General features: G+C 38.6%; 1 protein-coding gene across 14 annotated transcripts in view; it reads right to left on the bottom strand.

Annotated features, from left to right (window-relative positions):
* The window catches only part of Cep112 (centrosomal protein 112), a 576,146-nt gene that overhangs the window by 309,180 nt on the left and 254,451 nt on the right, over nucleotides 1-12,515 (bottom strand). For all 14 annotated transcript variants that reach the window (XR_003851118.1, XM_029568391.1, XM_029568396.1 and 11 more), the window contains one exon: nucleotides 4,605-4,740. Coding sequence is in view for 13 of the 14 variants with exons in the window: in XM_029568391.1 (XP_029424251.1) it covers nucleotides 4,605-4,740 (136 nt within the window). In the remaining variant the exon portion in view is untranslated. The remainder of the gene's footprint in view (nucleotides 1-4,604; nucleotides 4,741-12,515) is intronic.

The following is a 12,515-nucleotide window of genomic DNA, read 5'->3' as shown; positions in this document are numbered from 1 at the left end:
GATCTTGGCAAGATATGCCCATGGGTTCAATAGTGGTATGCATGTTATGAGGGTAACCAAATGCTTTCTGGGGGAGCCCCCACACCTATCTGTAGAACTATTTAGAGTTGATGACTGCTGGGGAAGGAGTTGGTTTTCTTTAGGGGTGTGATCCCTGGCAGGCTGATCATGCTCCAGTGACGGCCCCACACTCATGCATATATGCACAGCACTAAATAGACTCAGTGGGCTACATATGAAAATAAGGAGGAAATGAAGTTGGAAGGGAGACATAAGGGGAGAATCCAGAAGGAGCTGGTGGGTGGGAATGGAGGGAGAACATGATCAAAATACATTATAAGAATGTATGAAACTCAAAAATAGAAGTGTTACATAAGGATGACATACTGATGGTTCCTGAGACTACATTTTCCTCATAGCTTTCGGTTCTGCTATATATTTTACTATGCTTATATTTCCTGTTACCAAAACCAGGTAAGTACAGAGAAAGAGACAGAAAGGAAGGGAGGGAGGGAGGGGGAGGGAGGGAAGGAGGAAAGGGGAGGGAGGGAGAGAGAGGGGGAGAGACAGAGAGAGAGAAATTATAGGTTTATCTCTCTAATGAATAACAGTGCAAAAAATTGTCAAAAACTACTTGCAAACAAAATTCAATTAACACAATAAAAAGATCATTCACCATATGACCCAGCTTATATTTCTGGGTATATACCTGAAAGATTTTCAGGAAACATACCATAGGAATATCTGTAAGTCCATGTTTATTACAGCACTGTTCATATCGGTCAAGTTATAGAATAAGCCTAGGTATCTGTCAACAGAATATGAAGAAATAAATGTGGTATACACAATGGAGCTATACCCAGCCATGAGGAAGAATGAAATTTTGTCATTTGCTAGAAAGTGAATGCAACTGGAGAATATAAGTAAAGTAAGTCACACTCTGTCTGACTTTAAACACATAACATCATATATATTGCATGTAATTTGAAAGTAGAAAGGAATTTGTCTGTGGGAAGGAAGTAGACTAGTGAGAGGAAAGAGTGGGGAGAAAGTGGAGACTATGGGAGGGTGGAAATAAGGTCAAAGTACATGAAAATGTCTATGAAACCTATCACTATGACTGTGAATACATGTCCACAGAAACTGAAAGTAAATAAAAGAAAGCATGCTTATTGCAGAGACCATGACTGGGTACTGACTTCCTCTGCATCTGCTGAAATGTACTGTCTCTTTCTGCAAGCACACCACATCACAGTCACCAACAGTGGCCCTCCCTCCTCTTTCATTCCTGACTTTGGTCACGTCTATCTTTGCTATATTGTTCTATTTAGTCAGCGCAGCTAAAGTCTGCCAATTTTTCTGATCTTTCTAAGCAATCACTTTTGCTTCATTGTTTTTCTCTACTTTCCTGTATTTATACTTTCACTGCTTGCTCTACTCTCTGTTCCCTTCTTCTGCTTCTGGAGACAGACACTTAAGCTTCTCTTTCTCTGTTCTTAGGGTAAATTTTAAGCTGCTGACTTAAGATTTTCTGTTTGGACACAGACAGATAGGTGTTTTGAGATAAAAATTTTTCTCTAAGCACTGCTTTAGATACAATGCATGAATTTTAATGTGCCACATTTTTGCTTTAGTCCAGTCCAAAATATTTTCTGATTTTCCTTGTTATCATCCTTGACACATGAATTATTTAAAAGTATATTAATTTTGAAGTATGCGAGAATTTCCCAGATTTCTTTTGTAATTTATTCCTAATTTATGATAGATTGGGTCAAACAATGTACTTCTTCTTTTAATCGTTTTAAATTCATTAAGGCTTGTCTTATGGCCAAGCACATCGTCTATCTTAGAGAATGCTCCATGAGTGCTTGCAGTCACTGGGTGGGGTGATTTAAATTACCACCCAAGTCTCAAATCCACCACTGAGAGGCACAATCAATACCAAAGCAACATGATGAAACCTTTGACGCTCAGTTGAAGTGAATCTACCCACACCAGAGACTTATGCTCTGAAATGAACTCAGCATCATCTAAGGAATCAGAACAACTCAGGTTACAAAACATTCAGTATATACATTCTTTTATTCAACAGGACTTTGAGACATTTTGTTAAGGGTTATCAATAACCCATTCCTTTTAACTGCTAAGCAATATTGGTTACCCTTTCATCTACCGAGTAACATCTACATTACTGAAGTTCAGGGCATTTGTGAATAGAGCTGCTGTCAGTGTCTGTGCATACATTCTTGTCTGGCCATGATTTTATTTCTCTCAGTTCAAAGCATAAAAATGAGCAGCTAACATCTGGCATGTTTAACTTTTTAAGGAGCCAGCAATCTTTCCAAGGAGCTATCCTATTTTACATGCTTTCTAACCACATTTAAAAGCTCCAGTTGCATTGCATCTTTGCCAACACTTGGTATTGTCCACTAACCTTTATGATTTTAGCCATTCTACATAATGCAGAATGGTACCACATATTGGTTTTAATTTGCATCTCATTACTGAGTGGTGATGTTCAGCATCTTTTCATGTGCTTGTTAGCTATTAACATATCTTCTAAGAGGTGTCTGCTCAATTTTTTTGCTTATTTTTGATTGATTCATTTTTTTTCTTATTGAGTTGTATGATTTCTTTCATATTTTAGACACAAATTCTTTGAAATATAGGCATTATAAATCTTTCCTCCTATCCTCCAGCTTTTTCTTTTGTTGTTATTTATTGGAGTCCTTCAAAGAGCAAAAGCTTTTAATTTTGATGAAATTCAATGTGGCAATTTTAACTGAAATTTAATTTCTAGTTTTATTGCATTGTGGTAAACAATATATCTTCTCTGAGATGTCAAGTTTCAGAAATATAACGAAGCTCTCTTTATGCTCCACGGAATTCTATAACTGCTTCATAAAAGTAAAACAGACTTAGTATATTGTCTCTAAATGGTAGAAAGTAGAATATGAGTCTGGCCCATGCCTCTCCTCCCCTAGACTATTAAACGGGAAAAAAATATGAAAACATCCCATAAACACCATCTAATTTTTAGGCTAAAATTCTTGATGGTATGCTTAAATATTCCTCCCTGGAGTTTTCTCTTTTGATATTTTCTCGATTCCTCTAGTTTTTAGCCTGTCTGAGAGCTTCCTATGAGCTCTCTAAAACATGTGCAGCAGACACCCAGCCTAGGGCCTAGTCCCTGATCACAACAGGAGTTGGGATTCACAGCAATGGGGCAGGGATAGAAAGTCTCTCCCCCCAGTACAGTTTCAGCAGAAATGCAGCTTTTTTTCATGGGCACCAAGTAGAAAACAGAAAAAGTGAGCTCTCCAACTCTACTCACAGGGACCAAATCCCCACTCAGTACGAGTGGAAATTAGAATTGAGAAAAATCACAGAAATAATAAGCACAGTTTTAAACTGTAAAGGCTACAGGGCTCATTTAAGAGTCAAGCAGAAAGCTTTCTTCAGGGACATTTCTAGCAGATTTAATTTTAAATAAAGCATCACCTATAATGCTTTAGTTTATATACACACAGTATTACTGATTGTGGATTCTTCATAATGAATATTTAGGTAGTTGAAATAACTGCCTTTACTCTTTCACAAATGTTTCATTTTCTTTTAAAACCTAAAAAAAAAATAAAACCCACAAACATTTAACTTACAAGAACTGAAAACAATCTCTGTCCTCCTGAACTGTCAGCTGAAAATAGTTCATTGCAACTGATCAATAAAACAGTACTTAGGGAGCATTCTGAAACACAGACTTGGTCAGCTTGAGCCCTACTCTGTAGAAGCCAACAGTAATGGCTTTTCCTTACAGGCTCATCCATCTTCCCAGGCAAGATGCATGCTTCTCATGATCACTTCCTAAAGGGACTTCAGAACTTTTCACAGATCATTCTGTCACTGTTTCAAGAATGAATCAAGGTGGGGGGGGGGTCGTCACATCCTTTCTCGTTCTGAATCTCTGACCCAACTGAATTGCTGCCTTTAGCAAAGCTTTTCTTTTCTTTTTACATAAAATTTATTTTTAAGTTTTTTTGAGACAAAGTCTCACTGGCCTGGAATTCACTATGTAGACAGGTTGGCCTTGAACTCACAACCATGCCCAGCCCTTATTTTTAATTATGTGTATGTGTATGAAGGTATGTGCACATGAGTGCAGGTGCTCACAGAGGTTGATGGATCCCTTGGACCTGGAGTTACAGGAGATTGTGAGCTACCTGCCATGAGTACCAAGAACTGAGCTCAGGTCCTCTGCAAGAGTAGTCTATGCTCTTAACTGCTGAACCATCTCTCCAGCCTCAACAGCATTTTTTAAAAAAGTGAAATGTTTAGTTGTGAGCCTACGTCTTTAACAGCTGTGCATCTCTGCTGGGTCAGTCTTCTTAAGGGTATAAATCTGGGTAGGTTAGCCAGCCTCCAGTGGATGGACCCATAAAGAAGGGCATATATATATAAAATAGAGTACATGAAATGGGACGGAGGTTAGTAAGGAGAGGGTGCAGATAGCAAAGGAGATCTAAATCTAATCAAAGTATAGTCCAAAATTCAATAAAAAGTGAAATGTTTCAGTACTCAAAAAGGGCAGTGTGGTTACCTCTTACCTGCTCTTTCATTTCAGCATAGACCTTCTCAGAGTTCACTTCCACCTGCCTCTTGAACTCTTCCAGAGCAGCATCTGCTTGCTGGGCCTGCAACCTCTGAACTTCTGTCACACATGTGAGCTGCTCTTCTTTCTCCCTAGAAAGTTCAAAAAGGCTTTAGAATTAAAGTAAAAAAGAACTAGCTTCAATGAAAGGACAGTAATTAGCCTCTAAAATAAAATTCAGACCTCACTTTCTGACCCACATTCTACTGAATTTCCCTTTCAAAAGCTGACAAAGCAATTTGTCTGGGAGAGGATATAAATATACACTATTTATTTTGATGAGGACAAAACCACATTCCAGGATTTCCTTAAAAACTGTATTAAGCCTTGTGTCTCCACCTACTGGTGAACAGATAAAATGTGGTATACCCATAAAATGGAGTATTATATTACTAAGACTTAAAAAGCAGGGAAGTCCTTGAAAAATGCTATAACATGGATGAATCTTCAAAATATTAAGGCAGGTGAAAGAAGTCAGTCACAAAAAACAAAATCACATATCATATGATTCCATTTATGTGAAAAACCAAGAATAGAAAAATTTATGGAGGCAGTAAATGGATTATTGTCACTAGGGACTAGAAGAGTGGGGAGCTGGAGATTGGTTACTAATCTGTATGTGGTTTCTTTTTTAAAATGGGCATAATATGGAATTAGAAAGTGGTAATGATTACAAGTTCTTTTATTAAAATCAACAAAATTGTGCTCTTTAAATAAGTTAATGTTATGGAGTTTGAATTCTATTCAAGGTTTTAAAATGAACTAATATCCAATAGAAATATACCTGTGTACCATCAATTGCCCTGCAGATAGTCAACGCAACAGAGTGATATGGTGGCCTAAAGCTTTTCTACTACCATCTAGTCCACTTGCCTAAAACTGACAGCCATCTCATCTGTTCACACATCAGGCTGTAATCATATACACAAAAGAGTGTAGCGGAGTAATAAAAATCTCCACATGTTGAGAGGACAAAAGTAAAGACATTAATTTATTAATTCAAGTTCAAATTAAAGTTCAAGTTCATGTTCTGACTAAGATCTTTGCATTAAGCAAGATATTTTTTATATATCCTTTTTCATTCATTTTCACAGTTGTTCTCCTATATGAGAGTTAGTATATCCTTCCTTCTATAGTACAGGAAACCAGGGCTTAGACACTTCACTTCCAAAGTGATCTTCCTTGCAAGAGCTCAATCCAGGAAGCCATTAACTGGAGTCTGATCTAGAGCTTCTGCTGCTGGCTGCCTTGTTGTGCTGCATCCCAGGTTAACTTGCCTCGTTTTCCCTACGCGGGAAGTTCACACATCCGTGAGACACTGCTTTATTACTGACTGTGACCATTAAGACTGCTGGGAGTCCCAGCAATTTAACTCACACAAATCGAATTTTAGATGAATTCTATCATCATGGGGGGAAAAGACAATTCTGAACTATGATGTCACTGTCTTCTAAGAGGTGGGCAAAAAGTACATGAGCTTTTTGGAGTTACTTAGATCTGAGTTTTTAAAAATCCTCTAAGATACATCATTTTTATGTTTTTCTACAAAATAATGTATGTATATTATATATCAGAATGACAAACTTTCTCCCTCACTGCAAATTGGAAACCTTTATCAAAGCTTAAGAGACCAAAAGACTGATACAAAAAAGTAGTACCCATCTTCCATTTCAGCAGGCTTCTCCTGTTTTTCTTTAATTACATAGTATATAGAACTGTTCTTTCCAGATTCCATCACCACCCTATCCTGTGTTTGCACATGGCATATCTATAACTAAGAAGCTCTTTCCATATGGGCTCAATGAACAGACCATTAATCCATTAATCTTTACTTAATTTAAGTACCACTTATGTCCATCCCTTCACATCCTCCCCCACATCTGCACCCTAAATAATAATCATTGCACTATACCCCCATAACAAACCAATGACTTCCATTGGACTCCTTCATCTTCTTACTGAGATGGCCAACATTTTATGATCTATAGGATTTAAGACAGCTCCAAAGCATGTGATGCTCTGCATGGGAACTAAATTATTCTAGAACAGGCTGCATGCCAAATGCTGCTCACAGCTACTGTATTTTGCAACAGTGGAGAAAAGTCTTCTGCAACTGTGAAAGTTATTTAAGTTGTTCATTTTACTTATTGTATATGTGTGCATGTGTGTGGGAAGGCACACATGTGTGTGCAGGTGTATGTGTATTTGTCTAAATGTGCATGCAGAAGCCAGAGGACAACCTCAGGTGTTATTATTCAGGCATCACCAGCTTTTAAAAAATATTTTATTTATTATTTTTATTTTATGTGTCTGAGTGTATTTCCTGCTAAGTGCACCCAGGTCATGCAATACCCACAGAGCTCAGAAGAGGGCATTGGAACCCCTGGAACTGAAGTTGTGAAACAGTTGTTTGTTGCCATGTGGGTGCTGGGAACTGAACCCAGGTCCTCTGTAAGAGCAGCCAGTGCTCTTAACCACTGAGCCATCTCTCCAGCCCCCATCAGCTTATTTTTATTTTTATTTTTTGAGGCAGTTTCTCAGTGGTCTGAAACTTGCCAAACGGGCTATTGCCAGGTGGCTGGTCAATGAACCAGGGGATCTGCCTGTTTCCACCTCCTTGGTGCTGGACTTAAAAGTGTAAACCATAACACTCAACTTTTTTACATAGATTCTGGGGATCAAACTCACCTTACCAACCAAGCCAGCTCCTTAGCCCTAAGTTGTACATTTTAATAGAAAGGGAATTGATATACTAAGTGAAGTAACAGACTCAGAAAAACAAGCAACATGTTCTCTCATTCGTGGATCTTAGCGCCAAATCCCTATATGTGAGTATACATCCTGATGTAACTGCAGGCCAGGAAAATGGAAAGGAACCATGGGGGTAAAAAGGAAGAAGGCACTTGAGAGAGGAGGATAGTAGGAGACAGGTGTTATTAAGGGGGAAATGGGGAAAGGGAATGTACTTTAACTGGAGAGGGAGTAGAGAGGGTTATACAGGGGTGGAGGGAAAGAAGAGAAATAATGTTTGGATGGTATATAAAAACAGAGGGAAATTGATTCATTCAAAGTTCTACTGAAAAATATACATACCATAAATATATGAGTACATGTGTGTATAGCTAAAGGCTATATAACAAAACAAAACAAAACAACAACAACAAAAAAACAGTGCCAGGCAGAAGAAACCTTCCTTTGAGTTGTTGGTCAGAGCAGTTTAAGAGACTCCCAAAAAAGCACAGGCTATTACCATAGCCCTTGACTGTCACCCAGAACTTGAAGGTAAGACTCTATTGCTGAAGATAGGCCACACTTCAAAAAGAGGACTTGGAGCAATTGAGCTGGAACTGACCTGGAAGCCACCCTCCTAAAGACTAGCTTTCATGGTATCAGAGAATACTATACAAGCTGCCAAGAAAGAAAACTAATCAATGGTCCTACCCAGCTATGAAGTCTAATAAACAATGACTGGCCCAGCAAACTATCACTGTTGGTGCAGTAATGGTACTTTTATCTCGGTAGTATTCAACAGCTGACTAACTGGAATTAAGGCCCATTCAATGGGAGGGAGCTCATGTGTGGTACTGTAAACAGAGCCAAATACATATGGCTAGAGAGGTCACAGATCCTAGAGAAAAAGCTTCTTTTGCCACTCCATAGACCAACATGATTTCTTGCTGTGTTCTAAACATGCATCCTCATATTTACAGACAAGTGTGCTTTTCACCCCTCATCAAAGAAACTTCATTTTGCAACAGATGGAGACTATTACAGAATTACAGAACTGATCAAATGCAAAGAATAGTATCTATGAGATGCTTAACCCTACGTGACTCATATTCAATGCAACTTCTACACATAGGGGGAATGCATCTCTCAGTTCTCACCAGTTTCCTTATGCAGCAGATGATGATTAATACAGAGACCCACAATTGGCCAATGTACAGAGAACAAGAGGATACAGAGTGCTTATCCCTGATTAGGACACCTATTTCAAACCTCTGACTCCCAAGGCTCAGAGGGATCACTGTGGAAGAGGAGGTGGAAAGATTTTAAGAGTGAGAGATGATAGATGACCACAAAGAAATTGAGTCTTCCAGATAGCTTATTTACTCAAATAAACTCACACAAATTTCTACAGCATTCACATGTCCTATGCAAGCGCAATCAGACAAAATCCCAGCACAGACATGTGAAAGTAGGTAAGAAATCCCAACTTAAGGAACTTCTGGCAATTGTTGGCTACTGGGAAGGGGAAATACATGTCTTACAGGATTGGGATTCCTGCTGGGCCCAGTGGATGAATGACATTGGGGGATACAAATCATCCTCCATATACCACACTATGTATATAAGAAATTTCATTAAATTGGCCAGGGGTGGGGGTAGTGGGGTAGGTACAGAGAGGGGAGTGGATTTAAAAGCCATCAAACTATATTGTATGAAAACTGCAAAACAAAATTTTAAAGTAGCAAGCACAGGGAGACATAAGAAATCCCCTAACTGGATTCCAGTTCTACCACATCAGCAGAGCTAATAAACTAGCAAAGCTAAATGTAAAAGGTCTTACTCAATGCAAATCAATGTTCTTTTTTAGTAAAGCTGTTGCAGACATTTACCTCCACTAATATTCAGGATTCTTCCACTTTAATATAAATTGTCTTTATTTTAATTTAAATAAAGGAATGATAATCATTTTAATCAGTGTCATTAAATTTGTACAAGCTGCTGACACAGAAGTGAAAACTTTGAGCCTTTGGAACAAAGATCTGTTCCTAGGTTATATGAACACTGTCTGTTTCTACCATGATCCCAAACAGCACATTCTACAAGAGGCAAACAGGAAAAAAAAGTGACTTTCAAGATAATTTTTCAGTGGAAATAGTTGTTGGGTTAAGTATTAATGCATCACTCAAATGCTTTAAAGCTGGGCCTCCATGAAGATAAAAAGGTGGAAAGAAAATTCACTTTTTAGCTCTGATTTGTTTAGAAAACCCAGTAAATTTTCCTCATCTAAGTATATAAAGGATAGAGAAAAAAGAAGCTGCATTCTTGCCCGACCACAACCCAGCTCAGATTAAAGGATGTTGTGAAGTGCATGATTATTTCAAAAAGGGCAATAAAATGCAGGCGACTAATGGATTACAATTTGGTATTTCTTGAGCTTTTCAAGCTAGCATTTATATGCGCAGGCCAACCCTAATTTGAAAATCTTCCTCTGGCACATTTCTGCAGCAGCACTTTTGATAATGATGGCTGTGTTCCAACATATATTTATAAGACTTCACATTACAGTATACTGCATTTGCTGCCAGCTTGGCATCTCCACTGAAAACTCCAAGAAAAACAAAACAAAACAAAACAAAAATCCTCAAACAAAGCTGGAAAACAGCTAGAAGAGTCTCCACTCCTTTCCAGCAGGGCTGGAGGACAAGCCTTTCAAGAGGCAGCATCACCTACATTTTTGGCTGCCAATCAGATCTTTTTAAAAAAATATTTTATTTATTAATTTTATGTGTATGAGTGTATTGCCTGCATGTATGTGAGTGCACCTGTGTTGTGCAATGCCATGGAGGTCAGAAGAGGGCTTCGGATTCCCCTGGAACTGGAGTTAAGGATGGTTCATAGCCGCATGTGGGTGCTGGGAATTGAACCCGGGTCTCCTGCAAGCTCAGATCTTTTTTAAAAAATATATTTTATTTTTTTTTTACTTTATGTATATGAATATTATGCCTGCATGTAAGTAAGTGCATCTGTGTTGTGCAATGTCCACAGAGGACAGAAGAGGCTGTTGGATCCCCTGGAACTGGAGTTATGGACAGTTGTTAGCTGCCATGTGGGTGCTGGGATTTGAACCCAGGTCTTCTGCAAGAAGAGTCAGTGTTCTTACCCACTAAGCCCTCTCTCCAGCCCCGCCAATCAGATCTTAAATTAATTAGATTGAGTCCATCAAAAAATATCATACCATTCACTTGATAAATGAAAAAAAATGGCTTTAGCATCTTCATTAGACTTCAATGAACAGAAGTCTCTGCTAATTCTTCTAAAACATGGCAAATGCTATGGACATCTAAACATTTGCTACTTTTCAGGAGTCAGAAAGGAAGGCCTAGTAAAACAGACATTGGTGTTGGTCTTAATATTGACAATATAGCAATACTGCCCCAACTGCCTATAGCATTAACACAATCCATGTGTGCAAGGCCACAGACCAAGGAAACAAGGCCTTTAGAAAATTGAAAAGACAAGAAACAGGTTCTCCTCTAGTGTCCTCTGAAGGAGGCAGGCTTGACAACACCTTGACTTTAGCCACTCAAGTCTCATGATGAACCGCTGACTTCCACAACTGCAGGGTAATAACAATTGCTTTAAGACACTATGTTTGTGGTAATCTGTTATGAATAGAAAGCTAGTACACTTGTCATTATTAAACACACCATAGTGAAGGGTATTAAAGGTATTAAATATACAATACTTAAAACTTCTTCAGCAATACTATGAGGAACAAAAGAAGAGTCAACTACAGGGCAAATTAAGACATTGAATCAGGGGCTGGAGAGATGCCTCAACAGTTAAGAGCACTGGCTTCACTTGCAGAGGACCCGGGTTTGATTTTCAGCACCTACATGACAGCCAACAACCGTATATAACTCCAGTTCCAGGGATCCAAAGCCTCCAAGGGCATAGCATGACTTGGGTGCACTTACACATATACAGGCAATATACTCATATACATAAAATTTTAAAAAAATTTAAGTTAACTCAGACAAAGAAAAAAATCCATAATTTGGGTTGCATTTCTTCAAATATTTAGTTTTGTACATGTTCAGTTCAGCTACTTTGGTTTAAAAGACAATCTAAAAACCAAATTCTCACCAGGCCCACTGGTTCATGTGTTTAATTCTAGCATTCAGGAGACAGAGGCAGGAAGATTTCTGAGTTCAAGACCAGCCTGGTCTACATACTGAGTTCCAGGCCAGCTGGGGCTATAAGGAGACCCTATCTCAAGACACAAAACAAAAAATTTTCTTCCTTCAAAGGTACTACATAAATTGAACAGGGGAAAAATTTGGATGGTATAAGGCCCAGGACTTCCAAAGACTAATAGTCAACTCCTGGTAAAATCAGCAGTCTCAGTCCTGTGAATACAGTCATTTTAGTTATGAACCAAGACTTCTTGAGATCAAAACTCATTATGATTTCCTGTGACCAAAGAACATCTTGGTTTCAAAGATAAATTCCTAAGATTAAAGGCTTGGATAGAACCATGCCTTGGATGATGTAGAATAAGTGCTATAAAACATCACAGTCATAGGGATTGCCAGATACTATAGAATACCAGTTGATGGACAAGGTGATTTTTTATGGAAAACCATTAAGGCCTTGTATGGAAAGGAAGCTGGCAAAAAATCTCACATTGCTCATTTTTTAAAAAGTTTTTATTTTTATTCATGTGTTTGTGTCTGCTTTTCTATGTGTACCATACGCATGCACTGCCCACAGAGGCCAGAAGAGGGTGTTAGATCCCCTGTAACCGGAGGTACAGGAGGTTGGTGAGCCACCTGATGTGGATTCTGTGAACAGAACCCAAGTCCTCTGCAAGAGCATCAAGTGTTTTTATCCACTGAGCCATCTCTCCAGTCCATCATATTAAAGACATACTTCACAATTCTGTTACATAGTGGATTTTCATGGTGCTATTATAATTCAGATCCAGACAGATACATGTTACCCTGAGTAACAAGGAGGCTGTACATAAGAAAATCATAGCTGGGTGTGATAGCACATGCCTTTGATCCCAGCACTCGGAAGGCAGAGGCAGACAGATCTCTGTAAGATCGAGGCCAGTCTTGTCTATATAGTGAAT

The sequence above is a fragment of the Nannospalax galili genome, unplaced genomic scaffold, assembly GCF_000622305.1.
Source record: "Nannospalax galili isolate Female #2095 unplaced genomic scaffold, S.galili_v1.0 scaffold781, whole genome shotgun sequence".
Lineage (NCBI taxonomy): Eukaryota > Metazoa > Chordata > Mammalia > Rodentia > Spalacidae > Nannospalax > Nannospalax galili.
The sequence above is the reverse complement of the archived record's forward strand: the minus strand, read 5'-3'. Positions and strand labels throughout refer to the sequence as shown.